The 25592-nt window shown below is 41.7% G+C and overlaps 1 protein-coding gene across 1 annotated transcript in view; it reads left to right on the top strand.

Moving 5' to 3' along the window:
• RNF150 (ring finger protein 150) overlaps nucleotides 1-25592 on the top strand; it is a 248832-nt gene that overhangs the window by 205918 nt on the left and 17322 nt on the right. Inside the window, exon 6 of the mRNA XM_049632204.1 lies at nucleotides 2235-2445. Coding sequence (XP_049488161.1) covers nucleotides 2235-2445 — 211 coding nt within the window. The remainder of the gene's footprint in view (nucleotides 1-2234; nucleotides 2446-25592) is intronic.

Here is a 25592-nt window from a genome sequence, read left to right as displayed (position 1 = left end):
AAGAGAGTAGATCTTAAAAGTTCTCATCACACACGAAAAAAACCTTGCAACTCTATGAGGTAATGGATGTTGGCTAAACTTAGGTGTTAATCATTTTGCAGTCTATATGTATATCAAATCATTCTGTCATACACCTAAACTGATGGAATGTTACATATCAATTATATTTGAATGAAGCTGGGGGGAGAAAGCTTGTGAACTAGTAGAGTAAGACAGAGACAAGCACAGTTACAAATAAACCACAACACAGGGAGAGATACCTACAAAGTATTACAGTATCCAACATGCTACCTGGGAGGGAACAGTACTTAGAAAAGGTGATGGTTGGCCTGGGAATTGAAGGATGCTTACGAGTTCACCACAGTCAGGTTGAGACCTTGGGATGGGGAAGGCAATGGGGGTGATTGGGACTGATCAGAGGAACAGCATAAGCTATAGCACTGAGATAGGGAATATATGGTATTCTGTGTTTCCAAAGGCTAAGGTGAGGCCAGAAGAGCTGGCTGCCATGAGGCTGTAGAAAGCCTGTTTTGCCCTATTCAGGAGCTTATAATTTATTCTCTAAGAGAAAAGAGGGATCAGGGCACCCCTGAGGGTGGCTCAGTTGGTTACGCATTTGAATCTTGACCTCAGCTTAGGTCTATACCTCAGAGTTCAAGCCCCGTGTCTGGCTCAGTGCTGGTTATGAAGCCTACTTAAAAAAAGAAGAAGAAGAATCAGACTTGTGTTTTGTTTTGTTTTAAAGACTGCTGTGTTGAGAAAGTAGAGAATGGAATATACCAGGGAAGAAACTGTAATGGAAGAAAAGGTAATGGGGAGAGAAAATTCCTAATATAGCTTATGTCGCTATCTCTAAATTTAAAAAATATGGTGGGTTGGTCATTCAGTGCACTGACTTTTATAAGTTGAGTTCCAGTGAATTGGCTCACTTCTAACAGAGACAGAGAGGTGAAATAAAGAGAGAATACAGAAAAAGAGGGAATGAGCTGAATTTGAAATTTTTGTGAGATTGGAAATTTCCAACTGGCTATTGGAAACACAGGTGTGGAGCTTGAGAGACTGGCTTAAGAGTAGAAAATCAGGACAAGAGTCCCCTGCTTTGGATTGCTTGCTTTGTGCTCCCAGTGAGTCCAGGAATTATGGATTTTCCCTTTGATCTTTGAACACAGTATAGTCATTATGATGTTAATACAGTCAATGCCAATCCAGAATTTTCCTCACCTAATCCCTCCCATCCTGATCTGTATCCATTGAGATATGTCAAGCAAAAATTCTTAGTATTTCTTAAGACCAGATTTCTGCAACACCATCTTTTTAAAATAATTTTTATGAGTTTGGGTAGAGGCATAACAACTGAAAATCATTTTAAAAGCTGTTTTTGGAGGAGATATAAATATATTCAATATCATTTCAAACAGCAGAACTAAGACCAAAGAGAAAAACCTACAAAGAGAAAGATTTTGCCCAAAGATAGCATAGTCTAACAAAGGCTGGCCAACACAGGTTGTCTTGCAAAGTAGAGAGCTCCCCATTTCTGTGTTGTTCAAGTGGGGGCTGTCAGACATCTGGGGATGAGGGGCCTGGAGGGACAGAAGTCTTGCAATGATTGGATAATCAAATTAAATGATTTCACCCTAGTTTTATGATTCTAAAATTTTAATTAAGATTTGATCAACATATGATCGATTTGCACATTAAGTAAATAGGGCATTTTTTACAGCTGGTTTTGGCTTATGTTTAACCACCATCATAACAAAAATACCCTGTGCTTTTGTGTGTATCTCTAATAAACAATTCACCATGAGTCAGATTCTGTGCCCCCTCCCTACTCTCCTGTCATCAGTGCATTTAGGAACAATGTGTGGGTCTTTGGGGGTAATTATCAGCAGTCAGCTACTTTCTATATGAGGAGTAAACAGTATATACAAGGAAAGGTAATCATCATAAATAAATATTATGTCCCCCCCCAAGTATTATATTAATATATGAATATTGTTTCTCCTGGAATTGAAACGTTATATCTAGATCTAAACAGAAACTTTGGAAAGGAAATTTTGGAAGATGTTTTCATGTTAATTGCAGAAACTATAGTAGAATATATTTTTTTAAGTGATTCAGGAGGAAAACAGTAAAGAACTCGGTTTTCCACTGAAACAAAATATTTAGGCTGTAAACATTTCATCTCTAACTGGATGACAAACACTAAGGAGAGATCCTTTTCTCCTCATTATCAGCCCAATGCTGACTGCATGGACGACTTGCCCACTGACTTCGAGGGATCTCTGGGAGGCCCACCCACCAACCAGATCACGGGCGCAAGCGACACGACTGTAAACGAAAGTTCAGTCACTTTGGACCCTGCTGTCCGGACGGTGGGAGCCTTGCAGGTGGTCCCGGATACCGATCCTACCCCGCAGGAAGGAGAAGTCATCTTCACTACTAACAGTAAGTCCTGCTCCGTTCCAAAGTGCCATAGTCCACAGAGCTGTTGCCACGTGGGAATTACAAAAAGACACTTTTCCTCAAGAAGGAAAAAAAAAAAAAAACAAGTATAATATTGCCAGGCTAAACAGTCATACCTGATAGGCCTTTAGAAGCCCGGTGCTTTCCAAAGCCAACATGGCTGATAGCAGACCTAGCTGGGCATCTGGCCTTGCCCGAACACGGACACCTCTGCACACGCGAAAACATTGCCTGTCCTAGCCCCGTGGTACCTGAAGTGGGCAGGGAGGTGGCTCTGGTCTCTGAGAGTGATGAAAAAAGCAGCTACAGGGGATGCTTAGCAAGACAGGATAGGGCACAACCCTGCTCACTTTGCGTGTGTGTGTGTGTGTGTGTGTGTATGTGTGTGTGAGAAAGAGAGAGAGAGAGAGAGAGAAAGAGAGAGAGAGCGCCCTCCTGAGTGGCCATATGAGCTGCATGCAGGAGACTGCCCTCTCCTGTTTTGCAGGTGTCAAATGTAAATGCCATTTCCTTTAGATGGCTGCTTTTAAAGTACAACCTAATCCCCACAGTGGCATATTAAACTATCTTTGGGATTCCTTCCCTGTCTTCTGCATATACTCTAACTACTGTTCTATTTGATGGTAGTCATAAAATTATTAAAAAGCTGTGTTAGCATCAAGATCGAAGCTAAAACCTAAAGTATCTGCTCTTCAGTCTTACACAGCAGAGATAAAAGCTTCAGGAGTTCTAAGAAAATCAGCATGCTACAAATTAATGTCGGTTCAAGGTTTAAAGGGTGGGTGGATATTGAGATTTTAAAATAAGGTGTATTATCTCTCTTGGTAGAAGTAACCTATTTGCTGTAGGAAAATTGGAAATGGAGAAAAGTAGATTAAAGCCTTTTGGGATATTTCCTTTTAAGTTGGTCTCTTTTTTTTTTTTTTTTTTTTTACATATTTGTGATATTTGTAGAATTTATAAAATCATTCATGCTGAAATGTAAAGAGATGCATTTTCTGATGAAGAAATTAATTTAGACCTTGTTGAAAGATTGAAACATGAAAATAATAAAAAAGAATGAAAAAATCGCTCAGTACCCCACCTAGAAATAATCACTCTTAACATTTTGGTGTATTTCCTGATAGCCTTTTATGATACAGTTGAGACAGTACCATAAGGGTTGAATGTTGAGCATTGTAACTGTGGAACTCCCAGAGGACCTCAGCAGGAAGTAATTTCAAGAGGAACTTGGTGGCAAATATCTGTCCATGCACAGTGTATTACTTTGGTGTGGATAAGAATTTTAAGTTTGAAAACCTGACCTTAGAGGCATAATGACCTTAATATTGAAACAATGATCATTAAACACTACAAGTCCTTCAAGACAAATTTCCAATCCCTTTGTTTTGAAGGTCTACGGAAGTGCTGTCCCATATTAATACAATGTAAGTCACATATGTAATTTCAAGTGTTCTATAGTCACGGTAGAAAAATAGGTTAAGTTCGTTTTAGTCATGTATTTTATTTAACCCAATGTACTCAATATTTTGCAGTCTTTCTTTTGTATTAACTCCTCAAAGTCCGGTGTGTGTTTTACATTTACGGTGCATCTCGGTTTGAACCAGCCATGTTTCAAGTGCTTAGGAGCCACATGTGGCTAATGGTTACTAGACTGATGAGCACAGATCTAGAATACTAGTCATTTAGGGATAGAAGAATCTTAAAAATAATTTAAGCTTTACCATGATAAACTTCTCATTTTTAATTGTGGCCCAGAAGAGTAAGTGACTGATGTGGGTCAAACAGTAAGTTCCCTTTTCAGAGTACAAGATTGGCCCATAATTTTTCCATTTACATCTTGGATTACCATCAGACATTTCGCTGTTCATTGTCTAGGTGAACTATATTGGAAGGCCAGATAAAATTTTGCTAGCAGTCAAAAACATTGAAGACATGAGCTTTTCTCGAGCCCATAAGAAGAACCAAATCAAGGGGTGCCTGGGTGGCTCAGTTGGTTAAGCATCTGACTCTTGATTTCGGCTCAGGTCATGATCTCATGGTCATGTGATTGAACCCTGCATCAGGCTCCACATTGAGGGTGGAGCTTGCTTGGGATTCTCTCCTTCCCTCTCTCTCTGCTCCCTCCCTGCTCTCACTCTCTCTCTCTCTAAACAAACAAACATTTTTTTTAAAAAGAACCACCAAATCAAAAATGGATCATTTTCCTTTCCATAAAATATTATTTCATTTTCAAGAAAAAAAGTGTCATCTGTGAGATTCCTTGTTTTTAGAAGTGGATACATACTTCATACATCTCCATAAAGCCCAGATGACAAATGAGAAGGCATGGTTTGTGGGCTAAAATACATCCAAAAATGAAATACAGAATCATGGTCTGTACCCACATAATTAATAATCCCTAAACTGTTTTTGCCTATAATAGGCTGAGTGTTTAGGTCATACCAGGCATTTAGTAGAAGTGTAGAAGCAGGGAGCGCCTCCTGTTCCCAACAGAAGGAAAAATGCCAGGTCATTTCAAAGCAAGATACTGGTAAATATGAGGGGAAAAGAGGCCTGAGGCCACATTTGTGGTCGGAAGACTTAATGGTATAGGTGAATACGGCTAGAGATCTCAGTCTCACAGTACAAACACTGAGTTTATTCTCAAAATAGTTTTGCTGGGCCATTTATTTCTGACTAGTTTTCTTTATTGGGATTTAACAGAATATTCCAAACAGAGTCATTCTGATTAGGTATTAATTGTTTTATATCATTAACCAGCTGTAGATTCCTTAAGGAGCAAACCCTGTGCTGTATACAAGTCTGGAAATTTCCTAGTGCCCTAACTCAAATAAGTAATCCATAGATGAACAAACACAAATGTCTGAATAAATGGGTGAAAAGATTCAAGTTCTCATCAACCCTGTTATAACCAACCCTAATGCTGCCTAAAAATAACATGGATGGAGAATTAAGTGTAGTTGCAAATCACAAATAAATAATCCAGTGGAGGTTGGACCTAACTTTTCTTCACATCATCCTTTCCCACCTCAGATCTCTACAGACCCAGAAAATTACTAGAAGATGAGGAAATAACAGTAGCTAACAAATACGTCACACCACCTGTGCACCAGGCACCCTTTTTAGCCCTTTATATATACAACAACCCTACGAGGTAAATATTATTTTTATTGTCATTTTACTGATGCAGAAGTGGAGGCACAGAGAGATAAAAGTAACCGACCCAGGGTCCTAACTAGTGGAAGGTGGAGGTGGAATTCAAAGGAGTCTCTAGTTCCAGACCCCCATGCTTAGCTACGCTATGGTCAGAGTGTGAACAAAGGGAGAAAATAAACACAGTCACTCGCACCCTTCTCATTTATTTATTCCTTTTCTCCATCTTGCTGAATCTCTGAAAGGCCAGAAATGTGTGTGTTCTTACGTGATCTTCATCCCTACCTCTTTTCTTCCTTTCTGGCAAATGGTGTGTGGTTCATCAAAGGCACGTCAAAGTCATGTCAGCGCTCAAGGCGGGGAAAGCATAGAACAGATTGCCTTTAGAGTGAAGAGGGAAAAATCTGGCATTAAAGGATCATCTCCAGTTCTCAGGAAAGGCAAAAAAGAGAAGCATTTACACAGCAAAGGAAACCCAGACTCTCTGCAAGTCTGACATTTGGGAGGAAGATGTTCCCATGTGCATTATCTTGAATGTTTCTGACATTCTGCCTTTTAGAACCTCAAATGGCAGTCCCAAATCACAGCGTTTCTCCTGCACCTTAGTGCAAGGGGTCACTTTCTGAATGCTCTGATGTCACTCACCAGTCTTTGTCTGCACCCAAAACAGACATTGCCTTCTGACTCCCCAGGCTGCAAGTTTGGGGATTTGCTTCAGCAGGAAAAAAAGTTCCTGAGGATCAAAGAAAAACAAAGCTAAACAAACAGCAATATGTGTTTGCAGACCCCAGAGAGGAGCGAGAGAAAGACACAAAAGGAGAAGATTCTGTTACTCCTCTGCAGAAACATTCAGGACCACTTGACATCTTCTTAGGAGGGTCTGAAACCTTCCCTTAATTTTTAGAGAAGCTGTCCATTTCCCTTCTCAAATCACAACACGACGCAAGCCCTCTAGGACTCTAGGTCATTACCCACTTTACCACTCCTCCTACCTCCAACTAGAAAAAGTCAGCATTCAGCCCCTGGGGTGAAAAGTGGAGGGTGGGAGGGGTGAGGGAGCTGGGACCTAGAAAGAGACATGAAAATGGACAAAATCAAGACATCCCAAAGCTGCTCCTGTACCTTGTGAGCACATGCCAGAATATGTTTGGCCAGGAGACCTGGTCTTCCGACTTTACAGAAGGAAGCATGAGTTATTATGTACCCGGCTAGTTGAAATGAACTGTGGTATGGGATTCCTCTGGGAAACTTCCTTTGCTAACTTTCTATCAACTCAGATCCTTGGGGTAAACAGAGTGTATCTAATGTATTCAGCAAACATGATTTGTGATGTGTTAAAAATGCATCTTTATTTTTGCTTCACTGCCATTTCATATAATATTCTCCTACCTTGGATGAAAACTCCAGCAGGCCTAGGAATTTTCTGCTCACTTTTAGGTCACTGACACTTCTAAAAGTCCCTTCAGGTCCCAGATACAGACAAATTTTTGTGCAGGGCCCTTTTCCTGGTAATTGCCATGACTCAGGGCAGGAGGACCTCTTGCTTACTCTCAAGGCTTCCCGCAGCCCCTATGCATCCAGCAGTCTGTTTGCAGCCTCAGTCTGTGGAAGTGCCCTTACCCCCCAGGCCTTTTCAGCTAGGTCCCCAGTCCTGCTCTTTCTCCCACGGGGTCATCTCTAGGACACTCACACATCACCTGCCCTGACAGTCCTCTCCAGACCAGCAGCTGTGTCTGACCTCTGACCTCATGCAAGCCATCTGCCTCCTCTATCTACACTCCAAGCAGGAAAGAGACCCGAGTCCATAGTCTTCTTTAGGTTTTCATAGGCTTAAGCCAGTTCTCTTTGAGTCCCACCTACAAGAACATATTTCAGAATCCCCTGCGTGGTTCCCTTACAGTAACCCCTCACTGGGTTTGGTTGTGAGAGGTAGCCCTTCCCCACCCCTTTTGCAAGAGGAGTGGCATTAAACATGACAATACTCTCTCCTCAGACAGTCTCTTTACAGGTTCTCTACCTTCCTCTCCTTCTCTCTCCTCTTTATTATCTCAAAGTGGGTGATGGGGTCAAGAATCATAGAACAGGTTCAGCAATCCCTATCAAAATAACACCAGCATTCTTCACAGAGCTAGAACAAACAATCCTGAAATTTGTATGGAACCAGAAAAGACCCCTAATAACCAAAGCAATCTTGAAAAAGAAAACCAAAGCTGGAGGCATCACAATCCCAGACTTCAAGCTGTATTACAAAGCTGTCATCATCAAGACAGTATGGTACCGGCACAAAAACAGACATAGAGAACCCAGATCAATGGAACAGAATAGAGAACCCAGAAGTGGACCCACAAACGTATGGCCAACTAATCTTTGACAAAGCAGGAAAGAATATCCAATGGAATAAAGACAGTCTCTTCAGCAAATGGTGCTGGAAAAACTGGACAGCGACATGCAGAAAAATGAACCTGGACCACTTTCTTACACCATACACAAAAATAAACTCAAAATGAATGAAAGACCTAAATGTAAGACAGGAAGCCATCAAAATCCTAGAGGAGAAAGCAGGCAAAACCCTCTTTGATTTTGGCCTCAACAACTTCTTACTCAACACATCTCCAGAGGCAAGGGAAACAAAAGCAAAAATGAACTATTGGGACCTCATCAAGCTTCTGCACAGAGGAGACAATCAGCAAAACTAAAAGGCAACCAACGGAATGGGAGAAGATATTTGCAAACGACATATCAGATAAAGGGTTAGTATCCAAAATCTATAAAGAACTTACCAAACTCAACACCCAAAAAATAAATAATCCAGTGAAGAAATGTGCAAAAGACACAAATAGATACTTCTCCAAAGAAGACATCCAGATGGCCAACTGACACATGAAAAAACACTCAACATCACTCATCATCAGGGAAATACAAATCAAAACCACAATGAGATACCACCTTACACCTGTCACAATGGCTAACATTAGCAACTCAGACAACAACAGATGTTGGCGAGGATGCAGAGAAAGAGGATCTCTTTTGCAGTGCTGGTGGGAATGCAAATGATGCAACCACTCTGGAAAACAGTATGGAGGTTCCTCAAAAAATTAAAAATAGAACTACCCTATGACCCAGCAATTGCACTACTAGGTATTTATCCAAGGGATACAGGTGAGCTCTTTCAAAGGGGCATATGCACCCCAATGTTTATAGCAATGCTATCGACAATAGCCAAAGTATGGAAAGAGCCCAAATGTCCATCAACATTTGGATGAATGGATAAAGAAGATGTGGTATATACATACAATGGAGTATTACTTGGCAATCAAAAAGAATGAAATCTTGTCATTTGCAACTACATGGATGGAATTGGAAGGTATTATACTAAGCAAAATTAGTCAGAGAAAGACAAATATCATATGATTTCACTCATATGAGGGATTTAAGATACAAAACAGATGGACATAAGAGAAGGGAAGCAAAAATAATATAAAAACAGGGAGGGAGACAAAAGATAAGAGACTCTTAAATATAGTGAACAAACAGAGGGTTGCTAGAGGGATTGTGGGAAGGGGGATGGGATAAATGGGTAAGGGGCCTTAAGGAATCTACTCTTGAAATCATTTTTGCACTATATGCTAACTAACTTGGGTATAAATTTAAAAATTAATTAATAAAAAGAATCATAGAACAGGTTCCCCTTCATATCCATTGTACATCCAGTGGTAGGTGGGGAGCAAAGGGGTGGGTAGAGGTGGGAGAGGGCTTTCTCCCATCTTTGCTGTCCACACCTCTTCAGTAGAAGCAGGCAGGAAGAGTCCCATGACAGTACAAATGAATTAGTTCCCAAACCTCCTAATGATCTTCACTGGAGAACCATATTCTTAGCTCAAAGAGTACCAAACTATGGTCTCTTTTGAAAGAACCTAGACACTTTCTCTTTCTCTCTCTCTCAAAAAAAATGAATGAACATTAAAGGTTTGTTTTGTTGTTTTTTATTTTTTAAAGGGGCGCCTGGGTGGCTCAGTCGGTTAAGCATCCGACTTTGGCTCAGGTCATGATCTTCCAGTTTGTGGGTTCAAGCCTTGTGTTGGATTCTGTGCTGACAGCTCAGAGCCTGGAGCCTGCTTCAGATTTTGTGTCTCCTTCTCCCTCTGTCCCTCCCCTGCTTGCTCCCTCTCTCTCCCCACCCCTCAAAAAAAATGAATAAACATTAAAAAAAAATTTCTAAAAGACAGAACCTAGAGACAGGTCAGCCTTTTTTGGGAAAAAAATATGCTCATACTCTTCAAAATGCATTCATGAGGCAAAAGTAATTTGCTAAAGCCCAGCTGAAACTACAGTCTGGGGTGGGGGCAGGGGGAAGAAGCCATTTGTAGAAAAAAAAGCCATTAACAGCTACCACTGCAATCACCAGGAGCTCTCTAGGGACACATACTCCATCCTAATTATGGAAAAGAAAACTTCCAAAAAGTTCATTCAGAGACTTGTGTAGAGTCTCTGGAATGATTAGCTTTCTCTGATTTGAGGAACTCAGGATCAACCTCTCTGAGGGTTCTTCATTCCTCAAGCTATATTCTGTTAATATTAGGCCAGAAGTGAAATTCATTCATTTTTTAAAGTTCTTTGTCTACTATTTAGGGAGTAGTTGATGAAGCACTCAGGACATCTGTATTCAGAAGTTTTAAATGCCCCTAGCCTTGCTCTGACCACAGCGTGAATGTGAAAACAAGACAGAATGTACATTCAAGACTTTACCAGGGAACCCAATTTTGAACCTCTGAGTCAAGACAACTGAGAGAAAAAGGGAAGGTTGGCATGAGCACCACATTTCTGTTTCAAATGTGCAACTACGCTCTGCTATATTTGCAAAGCAGCAATTTCCAGGTTTTATGTGACGGCAAAATATACTGGTGCATCCAGAAATAAACACATCTAGCTAAAGTATTCCAGGGTTTATGAGAGAGGACAAGAGTGAGTAGCCACGTCTGCTTTTTTGACTTGCATCAAAGCCTGGAATGGCAAAGAAGCTACCCTAGACTATGGATAAATATGCTGGCTGGAATCAGCAATGAAAATGATCTCCCTTGGTGCCCGTAAGATTCACATTAGCCCTGGAAAGATGACTGCTTTGATTTATGAGGATATTCCATTGTGGCAGACAGCAGAATCAGCCAACCGTTTAAGAATTTAGACCCACTGTCATCTCTCCTTCAGGAAATAGTTAAGCCACAGTGGACTACTTCTATACAGAATAAAGCATTTGTAGATTACAACACTGTTCCCCGCAGTCATCGCCGTGTCTCATCATGTGCCAGGTCTCTGGAGCAACATCACCCCCTTGTTTCTGAATCGTCCAGCTCACCAGCTCAACAACAGCTTCAGCAGAGAGACAGCTGTTCTGAAGAGGAAAGATCTTTGTGATAAGCACAAGCCTTGATCACCAAGTGACCCAGATGGCAACTGTCCAGTCCACAAGCCACCAGATTTTCCGCGATAACATTTCTCCTTGATTAAAAACATTCGCGGGGCGCCTGGGTGGCGCAGTCGGTTAAGCGTCCGACTTCAGCCAGGTCACGATCTCACGGTCTGTGAGTTCGAGCCCCGCGTCAGGCTCTGGGCTGATGGCTCGGAGCCTGGAGCCTGTTTCCGATTCTGTGTCTCCCTCTCTCTCTGCCCCTCCCCCGTTCATGCTCTGTCTCTCTCTGTCCCAAAAATAAATAAAAAACGTTGAAAAAAAAAATTTAAAAAAAAAAAAAAAAAAAAAACATTCGCCAATCCAAGAAAGCCCACTCAGGGCCAGGCTCCCAGGGTTTTTCTGTCTTGTGCATCTGGTGCCTCTGACAGGGAGTATGGAGGACCTGTAGGTTTACAAACGGCCTGTGAGAGAATTAATCCATTGAGACCACAGATATATTGCCCCTTGGAGTACTCAGCCTAGGCATGACACACACCGTCCACTCAGAAGAAACTTGTCTTCTTGAAATGAAGTAACTCAGCCAGCAGACCAAATCCATCCATTTCTGGGAGATTGCCTCAGATGCTCTAAGTTACTCATTGAGAACACCACTTCCAGTTTGATTAATTTCCCCCAATGCTGTCCGGCTTTGGGGAGCTGTTCCAAGAGTGCTGGGGAAAGGGCTGTTGAGCAGACCTGCATTTTGCCAGACACTGTCACACTGAACGTGGATCTCAGCAAGAGGTGGCAGCCGATGGCAGGAAACACAATTGATAGGTCAGCACTTTTTCAATATTTGAGTACCATGAAGGGCAAATAAAAGAACATTTCTCTTTGCATTTCAATTCTAAAGCATATCATGAGGAAATTCCATTATTCAGAGATTAAGAAAGCAGGAACAGCTGAAAATGCCTTTTGGATGACATAAGAATTGGCTCTGAAAGTTGAGAGTCTCAGAGTTCTGTAAATCAAAATATTTCAGAAATGAAATTCAGTGGTTCAGAGGGAAAATCAGTAATTACCAGGACATTACTGGAGCTATGCGAGGTAGGATGATATATGGGAAACACCACTAGCTTGAGGCAGGAAATTCGGGCATTAGTCCTGATTTGGCCTCCAATTAGCTGTGTCACCTTGGGCAAGTCACTTAGTCTCTCAGCACTTTCATTGACAATTGAGGAAATGTACTTGTACTAGCAGATGATTGCTAGGAGCCTTTCCGGTTCCATAACTCTATGATTAAAGTTATACCCCCTCCTGCTACCCTTCCAAGTCTCACTAAGAAAAGCTCAGTCAAGATTTTGCTTTCTTACTTACAAGCTCTTCTTGCTACCCTCCTCCTTCCAGCACCACGGTGTCCCCCTAGCTCTCTCCCCTCTGCTATGTTTCCTGAGACTGTAGAGGGTCTTATGAAATGCAACATCTCCCCATCTTGGAATCAGATGAGCGTTTGGGAAGATGGTGAGTGTAGATGGCTGGAAAAACACTGCCAGAGCCCAGGTGCCCCCAGGAACCTTCTACACAGTGCACCCTGGACTCAGAACGTGACAATTGTCTGCTCACAGAAGCTCTTAAGCACTACTCACCTGGTTGTTTAACAGCCTTTTGCGGTGATTTTTAAAATGATAGTTATGATGGCATGTCGTGTCAACCAAAATATTATGCGAAGCTCTTCATTCTGCTTTAATATTGATGCGAGGCAATGAGAAGCAATACTTCGAAAAACACATTGTGTTTCTTCAATTGATAGATGTAGGTATGAAGTCTATATTTATGTATTTATGTGTATATGAATATACAGTTTGGTGTTTAATTCCAATCACTGCATGTATGATTTTTAAATAATTATGCTTTTTATTTTTACAGTAGAAACCACATGCATCATTTTCTCTTCTCAGGTAGTAAAAAAAAAAAAAACAAAAAAAACCCTGTGACATCCTTTAGAAGTGGTATCATTTCCACTTAACAAACAAGTGAACGTGCTGAGACACAAGTACCACATTCAGAGTTGTTGGTTCCAAATCAAGAAAGAAAATCTCCCTCAATGGACCCCCATTCCAGGGTACGCTACGCCGTGTGACTCCTTTCATGTATCCATCATGTAATTTTAAAGGAAATAACTGATGATCGCCTAAGAATAGCTCCATTTTATCTAAATATTTTAAAACTTGACTCTATTTTATTTGTTATTAAAATATTTAGGTGCCAGATATTTTTATTAAGTGTGATTGGTTAACAGGCTGAATGCTAAAAATTAGATTTACCTCTCTATTACTATGAAATTATGAGGCAGAAAAATGTTTTGCAAAGAACCCTTAATTTAATAATTGATGTTATTCTGTTATTAAAGCAATAGGAGTAAGAAATCATAATATCCTCTTTCAAGGAGTTGGGGCCTGCTGTCTCCTGACAGAAAAGAACTCCTTGAATTCAGTGATTGGCCTTCTTCCTAAGGTCTCAAAGCATAATTCACCCACAGTATCCTGTTCTGCCTTCATAACATTCTTGTGCAGCAGAGGCAAGCGGTAATCGCTATCCCAAAAGGAAGAATTTAAACAGAGGAGCTAAATCGAGTCCCTGCCCTGGCCAAATTGTCTTTCTAATACTGAACCACAGAATTAACACTGGTTCATTGCAGAGAAATGCCAGGAAAGCTCCCTTGTTCCAAACTAATAGTACATAGTTAAAAATCTAGTTAAAACATGCCCATAGGAAGTGGTTGAAAACTCAAGGGCATCAGGACTCGTCTTCTTGGTAAAGGAACCATCTGGAGTCAACCCAGGATTTCTGGTTACACATGGAAGATTGAACCCACAGGTTTATCTCTGCTACCTAACAAAGTCCCACCAAAGGGTTTATAAAAGATATAAGCCCACGTGGGCACTAAGAATGGAGAAAAGATTACAACAGACAACAGATCAACAAATTCTGGGTGACAAGTGAGTGGAAATTCACCTGGCAAAGTGGAGAAAGATGGAATCGAAGTGCCTCCTATGGAAGACGCTGATAAGAAACAAGCAGTTGAGCACTCAGAATCCTGGGGAGGCTCAAGATGTAGGGCACCAGATGCCCAGGAAGATCGGGGTAAGGAGTGGTGCTCAAAAGAAGATCTGGTGATTGACTATGTATAGAACATTTAGGCCCCCGGATTTCTCCCCCATCCTGAGCCATCTACTGGTGGTCTTAGCCCCATAATAAGGTCCCTTTGCCATTGGCAAGCCCATCCATGCATGCTCAATCAGAGTGCCTCCTTGGTAAGTATGAATGGAGAGCAAGGATGGCTAGACAATTATGAGAATCTAAGAGACAGAGACCACAAGTAAAAACAAAAAGAAATTCCAGGGAAACCAAGATAACTCAGAGCACAGAATTCTGTAGGCTATCATTTGTGTCCTCACAGAGGAGATAATATTGCAACAGATACTGTTGAAACAGGTACTGTGAGAAATAGGAATTTTCAGAGAAAGAGAAGAACTGGCAGATATTAAAAAATATAGCAGAGTGAAATTCCCAGAGAATGATTAAAAGATGAAGTGCTATTTGTCTTGTTAAACTATGTTCTTGGAATGAAAAAAAAATGATTTAAAAATTAAATTTAGGGGTGGCTCAGTCGGTTAAGCGTCTGACTTCGGCTCAGGTCATGATCTCCCTGTTTGTGAATTCGAGCCCTGCTTTGGGCTCTGCACTGACAGTGTGGAGCCTGGAGCCTGTTTTGGATTCTGCATCTCCTTCTCTCTCTGCCCCCCGCCCCTCTGTCTCTCTCTCAAAAATAAATAACATAAAAAATTTTTTAAATAAATAAAAATTAAAGTTAAAAGTAAGACAAAACAAAAAGCATCCGTTGACGTACCATTGAAGACTGAAATCACTAATTCCACATACATTGTGTGTTAGCATCCCCCCTGCCCACAATGCATTTTCTACCACAATGAAAAGTATGGCCTTGCATGGCATCCTTTGCTTCAGCTAATGTGTATGGTACCAAACTGTTAAGAGGGTTTTCTTTTTGCATGCTACATTTGTGCTATATCTGCAATATACGAGTGTATAGGTCTATCATGTAAATTAATGACTGCAGTTTTTACAATGACATTACTTCCTAGTGCTCAAGCCAGTATATTGGGATTACCTATATTCTTTACACTCTATTTCCCTCTGTAGTGAGACGATCACCAAATGTTCAGTCTGCTTTTTAAATATCTCCCTGTGCCATTTCCCTCCGCCACTACTATAACTCAAGACCTTATTGTCTCTTACCTTGATTTTCTCCCCGGCTGCCGTTTCACTCCCTGTTTCTAGTCTCAACATCCACCAGTGTGTCCTCCTCCTGCTTCCTGGATCGTCCTCTACAGAAATCTGATCTCGTCACTGTTTTGCTGTAAACATTTTTATCACCTATGGGTTAAAATCTCCAGCTGGCTAATCTAAACAAATCATTAAGCATTTGGCAGCAGCATACTTCTTTCTGGCTTTTAACCACTCCCACCAGGTACTTTACACAGAGCATTTCCAAGCCGCTTGTAGTTCTAGACACACTGCCCCCGACGTTGCTCCCTCACCTACCGAGTCCTGTGTATCCTCAGGAACACCTCATCTGCTGTATTCTCTGAGATGCCTTCTCCGCTATGCCAAGCAGAATGTGGTGCTTGTTTTAGAATTATCTTCTTCCAAACAGTTCTATCTGTTACACTTCCTTAAGAAAGCGTCTGTCACCCTCACCCCACTGAATTTATAGGACCTTAAAGGGTTTGGACTGTGGCTTTTCATCTTCATGTTCCAAAGTCCAGCACAGTTTGTGGCATAAAGTTAGACTCCACAAGCATTAGTTGAAGGAATGAATGAATACGCTGAAGAATTTTTAAAGAATCAATAGCAATAGTTAGGAGACTGCATTGTGATATCCTTTTGTATTTTGTCTGCTAACAAGAAGAAAATATGTATATTCTTCCACGGATCTCCAAGATGGACCCAAGCACCAGCAGGGCGAGCCTCCCTGTAGCTCATTCCTCTGGGATGACTCTGTGACCCTACAGAAGCACAAATGCCAAACTGGTCCCCCGCCACGAGGAAGGAGGGAGACTAATGCCTCGTGGAAATGGATTGATGATTTATTATTTATCATTATTGACATTGGACTGCACAGCAGAAATGGGGATTAAAGGCAACAGAGAGACAAAGAGGCAGAAACAGCAGCAAAGGGAAGCGTGATGGAGAAAGTCTCCAGCGCCTGTCCACGCAGTACTTTCGGTGGATGCCTGGAGATGACACAAAACCAAATGCCCAGAAACCAGCGCCGCTTAAAGGAAGCGATTCACTTTTTGTTTGATACCATTGGCGCTACTCTTACTATTTTAGATTGACCCACGCTGAGTGATAATATTGACCTACGAGGGATAATATGGGCTCTGGGAAACCAGATGACTTTGGCATCAGGCACATCAGGCTCAAATCCTGGCTGCCCACCGAGGTGATAGCTGTGGCAAACTCATGTAACATCCCTGGGCCTCAGTTTCCTCATCTTTAAAATTGTTCAAACAAAATCCACCCCACAGGTTTCTTGTGAGGGTGAAATGAATCTAGGCACTCCTAGATTCAGTGCCTGGCTGTCAGTGAGCCACAAATGTGACCTCTCCCCACCACATACCACCTCTCCAGGAGAACACACATTGGGCAGACATATCACAAGAACCTGATGGTGCAACTGAAATGTCTTAATGTTATAAAAATATCTACAATGCACCTTTCTCAGATAGACCCCAAGGCCTGATAGCTCTAGGTTGTAGCCTAAACCAATCGCCTATGGAGATGAAAACTGAATTACTCTACTTCCTGAGCCAGAACTGCATGCTCCCTTGTAGTTCTCTTTTTGCTAATTGATCATCTGAGTACTACTGAGTTATAAACTGCATTCTTTATTACCATGATCTCATGTAAAACAATGACTGCCCTTCTAGCACCATTTGCAGAGAAACCACTCAGGTTATCAGGATCATCACTAGGCAGCCCATCAATCAATCAACAGTCCATTAGTGTCAGTTCCTAGAAAGTCATAATTATGTCTTTCTGCACATGGCTCTGTATTGTATTCAACAGCCTGCAGCCCTACAAACAACCTTAGAGAGTGTCTTCAGCATGCAGACATGCGGATAGATGATCTGTGGATAAGCTAGTAATTTCAGATTTGCTAAGTCAGGGAACAGCTTAGAACAAAAAAATTGAAAGTGCCCGTTCTACAAACCTCTGAGATTTCAGCAAATGGGTGCCACATCCCCACATAGAAAATCCACTGGCAGACCTTTAAAATCCAGAAATCTCTAGCTCACTGGCTTTTTCCGGGGTGGTCCTCACTGTGCTCCCTCCCTTTTGGAGAAATTTGCAGGGAAATTTCTTTCTTCTTCTGAAGAAAATGTATTGTGGCTAAGTGAGTTAGCCAAATTCTCCTCCCCTTCTGTGTTATGATCAGCTAGGTCACATTCCACTTGGTCTGGTTAAGTCACTGTGCCAGGATAGTGGGAAGACCATCCATCCTCCTCACTCCAGAGGGTTCCCATAGAGCACCCACCAAGGTGGGGATCAAGCAAGGTTTCCTGCACACACACCCCTGCACACATGTACACACACATCCACCTGTGCACACGCACTCACACACCACCACCACCAAATCCCTAGGGCCTTGGCTCATCATCCAAAACCATTAAGGAATAGATGCCTAGGAATTCCCAGGAATTACTGTGGGCAGAGGTAGCAAACTGTTGTCACATATGACTCCTCTTGCCTGCAGATGAGTCTCTTGGTCCTGAAAATGCGTCTGGCAATGCTTTAGTTAGTAGCTAGTATTTAAATATGGCAAGGCTTTACACATAAATCTGCATTTCCAACTTGAAAGAGTTGGAAGCAGCAGAAATCCTGGGCCTCATTCCCTTATGGTGTTAATTGGCTAGACCTGAGTCATGACAGCCACTCACCGCAAAGCGTGTTCCCAGCAGCTCACCCCAGCTTTGCAACCGCAAATTTAGGGACCGTTTCAGGGCAAACAGTGCTTCCTTCGTAGGCACTGATGTCTAAAGGACAATCACAGCTTTGAATTGTCCCATTAGGTCTCATTAAAATAATACCTGTTGGGGGGCACCTGCGTGGCTCAGTCGGTTAAGCTTCCAACTCTTGGTTTCAGCTCAGGTCATGATCTCACAGTTTGTGAGTTGGAGCCCCGCATCAGGCTCTGCGCGGACAGTGCGGAGCCTGCTTGGGATTCTCTGTATCCCTCTTTCTGTCTCCCCCACTTCCCCTGCTCACTCTCTATCTCTCTCAACAATAAATAAATAAACTTAAAAAAATAAAATAATACCTATTGGTAACTGTATATGTGCCTATCAAGCAACAACATACACAGTTAGTAACTGGTAACTAATGTTCATAGCAGGGAGAAACAGGAGATTTATAAACGAAAGTGTATTCAAAAATATATAAATTATCCAACATCATGTATATACATAAGGACTTATGCCTTAATCAGAGCTGTCAGCGCAAGAAAGTGTTGGCTGCACTTAAATTCCTGCTGTGCAACAGGAACAATGGGATGAATTGTTTAAGGAAAATAATGCCGTCGTAATACTGTCGCTGTTGTTTCGATAAGGAGTTAATTAGAAAATTGGATTTGGAAATCAAAGTTTAATATCTGTTCGGTGTCATAGGTAGAAGCATGCATGTGTGTGCACAGATGGAGGCCAGGAGCACGCACACATATACACACATTCTTACCTGCATGTCACGGAGTGCGCATGTGTGCCTCAAGCAGTACCCACACACACGTACACATCTGTGTGTTTATATGGCACACACACGTGCCGGTACACCTATGCTCGTGAATCAGTACCGTCAACTTTATGTCACAGTAGTTAACTACGTCTCAGCAGGGATACTTGAAGTTTCTGCTCGTGACTGTCTATTTATTACTCCTGAAAATGAAACTAGTTCCAACTTAGCTTGTCAGAGAGGGAAGAACATGCCAGACAAATTTATATATCATTGTTTCTTTAATGGACCTAAAGGCTCTCTAATATCTGGAGAAAGGAAATGTACCCCGACAGGTAAAGCAGTCCTTAGTTTTAGATAGGATGTCCCTAGCACCTTTGCCCTCTAATAAAAAGGACACACTTTACAGCCAGATTGCAGTTGTGTGCGCCTGTGTCCGCACTGAGTGCAAGTGTCATCTCCAGTTGGTGAGGCATCAGGGAGCACGACCAAATGGTAGAGGCACTGGGAAGTGAAAGGTGGGTCTTTATTAGTAGAGAGAGGTTTTCAAGTTTCCTGTCCCTAATTTATTCCCCTGGAAATAATGTAAGTTCTCAGTAGTAGACCTAAGTCAAGGCGCAGTCTTGAGCAAATTGCTCAACATCTTGATGCCTCCATTCCCTCACCTACAAAATGGAAGTAATAAGAACACCCACCTCAGGGACAGCTGAGTGGCTCAGTCGATTAAGTGTCCGACTTCGGCTGAGGTCATGATCTCACAGTTCGTGGGCTCAAGCGCCGCGTCGGGCTCTGTACTGACAGCTCAGAGCCTGGAGCCTGCTTCGGATTCTGTGTCTCCCTGTCTCTCTGCCCCTCTCCTGCTCATGCACTTGGTCTCTCTCTCTGTCTCTCAAAAATAACATTAAAAAAAAAAAAAAAGAACACCTCATGGGATTAAATGTAATCAAACTTCTTGGAAAAGTGTCTGGTCCATAAAGGCATTAAAAAATGTTCTCACGTCATCTAAAGTGGAAGAGATAGGGGCGCCTGGGTGGCTCAGTCGGTTAAGCGTCAGACTTCAGCTCAGGTCACGATCTCGTGGTCCGTGAGTTCGAGCCCCGCGTGGGGCTCTGGGCTGATGGCTCAGAGCCTGGAGCCTGCTTCCGATTCTGTGTCTCCCTCTCTCTCTGCCCCTCCCCCATTCATGCTCTGTCTCTCTCTGTCTCAAAAATAAATAAACATTAAAAAAATAAAATAAAGTGGAAGAGATAGAGGGAACTCAGACATTATTGAGTATTTGTCATGTGCTGTGGACCTTGCACCTTTAAGGTATTTTATTTAACCTTCACAATCATTATCACTCTTTGACATGAGAAGCTGAAGTGGAGACTGGTCGAGGAACCTCATCAGAAGTCACAGCTTGAGTAAATGGCAGGCTTGATGACAGTTCTGTCACTGTCCCCAAAGCCCAGGCTCCTTCCAGCAAACTGGAGTTTCTCAGCTCTGGTCTAAACATCCTCCTGGGCTCCAGTTGCAATGCAGATTCCTGCCCCCCGCCCCAGATCTAACAAATCATGATTTTCAGGCGTGGGCTAAGAACTGTCATTCTTTTTTTTTCTTAGTATAGTTGGCATGCAATGTTTTATTCATTTCAGGTGTACAACATAGTGAGTTGACAAGTTTATACACTATGCTGTGTTCACAAGTGGAGCTACCACCTGTCACTCATAACACTATTACAATATCACCAACTGTATTCCTTACGCTGTGCCTTTTAGTCCCATGATGTATCCATTCCGTAACTGGAAGCCTGTATCTCTTTCTCCCCTTCACCCATTTTGCCCAACCCCCACTCCCCTCTCCCCTCAGTATTTATAGGTCTGATTCTGCTTTTTGTTTGTTTATTCATTTGGTTATTTTTGGATTCCACATGAGTGAAACCATATGGTATTTGTCTTTCTCAGTCTGACTTGTTTCACTTAACATAATACCCTCTAGAGCCATCTATGTTGTCACAAATGGCACGATCTCATCCTTTTTATGGCTGTATAATATTCCATGGTATATATACTCACCGCATCTTCCTTATGCATTTGTCTATCAATGGACACTTAGATTGCTTCTTTATCTCAACTATTGTAAATGACGCTGCTATAACCATACGGATGCATATACCTTTTCAAATTTGTGCGTTTTCATTTTCTTTGGGTAAATACCCTGCAGTGGAATTGTCATCAGACTTCTTATGTGGCTCTTTCTAAAATCAGAGTTTGAAAACTTGTGCTGCTACCCTAAAATACCTGCCTAAGGAGGACAGACCTGGGACAACTCACACATCCTCTGTTGTCTTATCCCTACGATCCATTTAAATTATGTCTCTAGCCACGTACTAATTTTTCTTCAGGAGCACCAGGGTTGGAACATTGTCTTCAATGCAGCTAGCTTCACCTATTTCTTATTGACTCGGCCTTGAAAATTTCCCAAGTGAACACTTTGGCGCCATTTTGTGTGATTGGTCCTTGGGTGGATCCTCATTCATAAATCCTCCAACGTCTATCCACACCTACTAGCCCCCGAGACACTGATCCCAATCCCAAAAGAAAATCAGTAGAAAATCTAGGTATGTTTTTATTCAGTCCTACCTTGTGATCTTGTTGGAGGTTTACCTGGCAGCCAACATTGCTATATGAGCCAGAGACCATAGCCTTTTTATTATTGAAATAATTGTTTCCTTGCTCATGAAAGACTATAGACCTGATACGTGACCAACACACTGAATGTTACAGGCATTCATTTACATTTTGACAACAAATGAATGTTACAGGCATTCATTTACATTTTGAAGATGAGCAATAACCCTTGAATCACCTCCTGGGAAAAGGAAGTGTTCTCTGTAGAGAAAATACTTTAACAATTTTGAGATACTGAAGAAAGTCCTTGATCCGGTAGAGCGAAAGATGAATTTGGAAAGAATCACAGTAGGTTTTCTCAACTATATAACTTTTTTGAGGAAAGAGGTGTTTGGTGTCATAAAATTAACTGCTGAAAAGGATAAGGCAGCAAGGTTACATTTTATAGTTCCTTTGGATTTATAGCAGCTAAGATCTGCAGCAGAGTACTAATTAGTCAGTAACTACTAAGCATCATTATCTTTTGTCCAAGATATGGTGTAGAAAATATGTTTGGGGAGCTTAATACAGTTCACCCTTGAACAACATGGGTTTGAGATGTGTGGGTCCACTTACATGCAGATATTTTTCAATAAATACAGTACATTATTATAAATATATTTTCCTGGGGCACCTGGGTGGCTCAGTCGGTTAAGCGTCCAACTTCGGCTCAGGTCATGATCTCGCGGTCCGTGGGTTCAGGCCCCATGTCAGGCTCTGTGCTGACAGCTCAGAACCTGGAGCCTTCCTCACATTCTGTGTCTCCCTCTCTCCCTGCCCCTCCCCTGCTCACATTCTGTCTCTCTCTCAAAAATAAATAGATAGATAGATAGATAGATAGATAGACAGATAAATTTTCCTTATGATTTTCTTTATGACATTTCTCTGGCTTTATCATAAGAATATAGTCTATGATACATATAACACACAAAATGTGTATTAACCAACTGTTTATGTTATTGGCAAAGCTTCCAATCACCAATAGGCTATGCAAAGTTAAGTTTGGGGGCAGTCAAAAGTTTTATTCAGATTTTCAACTGTGTGGGGGGTCAGTGACCTATCCCCTGTATCGTTCAAGGATCAACTGTACTTGGAAGGAGATAATAATGGCAGGAAATGTTTCTTTTTTAAATCTTCTTACCTTGTTGAACGTTAACAGTAATGGAACAAATGGAACCCTGACTGAGCTCTCATGGTGTACACAGCTAATTTCTTAAGGCTGAGTGTTTTTATCCTTCGAGTCTTACTGTTGGGACTTTGCCTTCACATTGATGCGTGTCTCTGCTTATGACATGCTTGCCTTCTACTTCCAAGGTTCCCTCTGTACCCAAATATGCATTCTCCTCTTAGAGAAACCCTATCTATAAAAAGGCAAGCCGTAAAATGGAAAAATATACTCACCTCTGGTGCTGGAATGACAGTCAAAGTTTTGAGGGGGAAATATTCAGTCTCAGAAATCTTAACCAGCTCTCATGCTGCCTACAAACCCTCTCTCCAGGAGATTTCCTCTTATAAGAGAATCTTCATCAGAAAATTGAAGGTGGCCTGAGGCTTAGTCTCCAGTGGGTTAAAGAACAGGATCTTCAGGGTCTGCAAAGGTACAGTTCTAGTTCAAGGACCCCTGCTGCTTTTTTCCTGGCTTGCAGAGTGAAAGAGAGTTCTCAAAATTGAAGACAGGCCCTTGGTATCCATGGAAACTCAGCTCAGCACCAGATGAGTGGGTTCTCTGTGATTTGGGGATGTATGGATTTTTAACCACTCTGCACCATCATTTACCATTATTGGCAAAGCATCCCGTGTTACAAGAGACTTCGGCAATAGTGTGAGGCAGCTGTTTTTCTGTGGCAAAGTCATGTAAATTATTTGCAAGCAGGAAAAAAATAAACTTTGAAGACTACATGGTAAGATCTGTCCAGTGATAGAGCACCTCTTGTTTGGAACACTGTCTATGCTTGTGGTTGCAGACTCTTCAAAAGTACAAGTTCAAAGTGTTCATTCATTATGTACTACTGGGGAACACTGGCAAAATGATAAACACAGCATGCAGCAATAAAAGGGGGTTAGGCAGGAGCTCTGTCCTGGACAAATATTTAGGCCAACTATGGGGTTTAAAAAAAGTGGAGGAGGAGCAGGCAGGGGAACTTTATAGGCATCAATAATCTTTCCCAATTGAAGTAGCATGTCCTTAAAAAAAAATCAAAATTCAGAATGCACGTGGGCCACATATTGAAATGACTATCTGTAATGTAGGGATGGCAAAAGATACTAAGTGTAACAAGGGAGAAAAGACACCACAAAGCACTCTGAAAATAATCTAGAAGACCTCACCGGGAGTTAATCTAGGAGTCAGTTTCATCAGTTAAACAAAGCCACTTTGCCAATGATGTCAGTGATTTGGTATAATATCTCTTAATGCCTGTCTTGAACTAGGATGAAATTGCCCCTCCTCTGAAGAAATTTAGATTCTGACAGATGTAAAACAGATGTGTACAAAGTAGAAGTTACTTTGCCAAGTGCTATTTTTTTCTTCTGAATAGTCTCATTTGCCAGATCTGCTAAAGGCTTTGTCTACATAAGAGATTTATGTAGCTTTCGTTAGTTTACGGAGAGATGGGGGAATGAATGGTCACTCTCAGGCTGGTGCAGGAAATGCTAAGACCTTAACCCCCACAATAAATTCCACAAGCTCCCAATGGACTTGTTCAGAGGATTTGGCCATTTGAACACATGTTCGGGGATCCGAGGATGAAATGCTTCGGTCTTCAATTTTCCTTAATATTGGAAAATTGCTGAGTTTTAGATCATTTTTCTAATTCTGTGTTTATCATGGATATGTTCACCCAGTCATCATGGTCCATCTAGAAGTGGTACCTTTTGAATTCTTCTCATCTCTTCATTTTTAAGTTTAGCAAGCCTCTGGCAGAATAGCTGTCGTAGCCACACCCCCACCCATGCCAGCCACAGAGACAGAATTCCACATAGGTGGCCCCTCAGAGAGGTGCTGAGCATAATTCTGAAACCATTAAAGAGAAAAAAGAGGGGCGCCTGGGTGGCGCAGTCGGTTAAGCGTCCGACTTCAGCCAGGTCACGATCTCGCGGTCCGTGAGTTCGAGCCCCGCGTCAGGCTCTGGGCTGATGGCTCGGAGCCTGGAGCCTGTTTCCGATTCTGTGTCTCCCTCTCTCTCTGCCCCTCCCCCGTTCATGCTCTGTCTCTCTCTGTCCCAAAAATAAATAAAAAAACGTTGAAAAAAAAAATTTAAAAAAAAAAAAAAAAAAAAAAGAGAAAAAAGAAACTAGAAAATGCTCTTAGGAAATACCTTCTAAGGTGAAGGGGTTGGGAAGAGCAGGAATAAGATTCTTGGCCCATTAAAGTAAATGAAACACTTACCTTACATACCGTGTAGTCTAGATCTTGTTTTTCTTAGCTTATTCTGTGGTCCTGCTTGACGCCTTGTTATAATATTCTCCATGCAGCTCTGAAATAAGAAGAGTAGGAGTCTCCCTCCCCAGTAGTTTTAGCCTTTAAAACACCAACATTATTTATTGATGTCTTCCCATTCTTTTGTTTCATACATGGAGGTGGTAACCATTTTATTTCTTTTATGAGTTTAGCACTGGGGATGAAGGTTTGGCCATGTCTATGCAAAATAAACCCCTGTCCTTGGAGATGTAACTCTGTTCTAGTTAAGAGAAAAAAAAAACAAAAATACATGGGTGGAATATTTAAATAATGAAATAAGGCATTGATATTAATCAGGTGTCAGAAATTGTGGATTACAGGCACTCTTCAGAAAAGGGATTGTGGGGGGCAGCACTACTCTCCAACCTCTGGGCACACCTCCTCCCAGTGGGAAGGAACCTGTGGGAGCCCAGAAGAAAATCACTCAAGAGTCCCTACCCCACTTGCTAGAGACCAAGTTAGCAGGATGCAAACTGCCATTTTGTGGGGGGGCTGGAATTGGCCATATCCTTTATTTGGATGTTTAGTAGCAAAAACCCATTTTCTTCTTTTTATTTGGGTTTTTAGTAGCAAAACCCATTTTTAAACCCAGTGCACATATAGGACAATTCAAATGTAATAAAGAGATAAACTTAAACTCTTTGGTTTGCAGGGGTGGGGGGGGGGT

The sequence above is a fragment of the Panthera uncia genome, chromosome B1 (assembly GCF_023721935.1).
Source record: "Panthera uncia isolate 11264 chromosome B1, Puncia_PCG_1.0, whole genome shotgun sequence".
Lineage (NCBI taxonomy): Eukaryota > Metazoa > Chordata > Mammalia > Carnivora > Felidae > Panthera > Panthera uncia.
The sequence above is the reverse complement of the archived record's forward strand: the minus strand, read 5'-3'. Positions and strand labels throughout refer to the sequence as shown.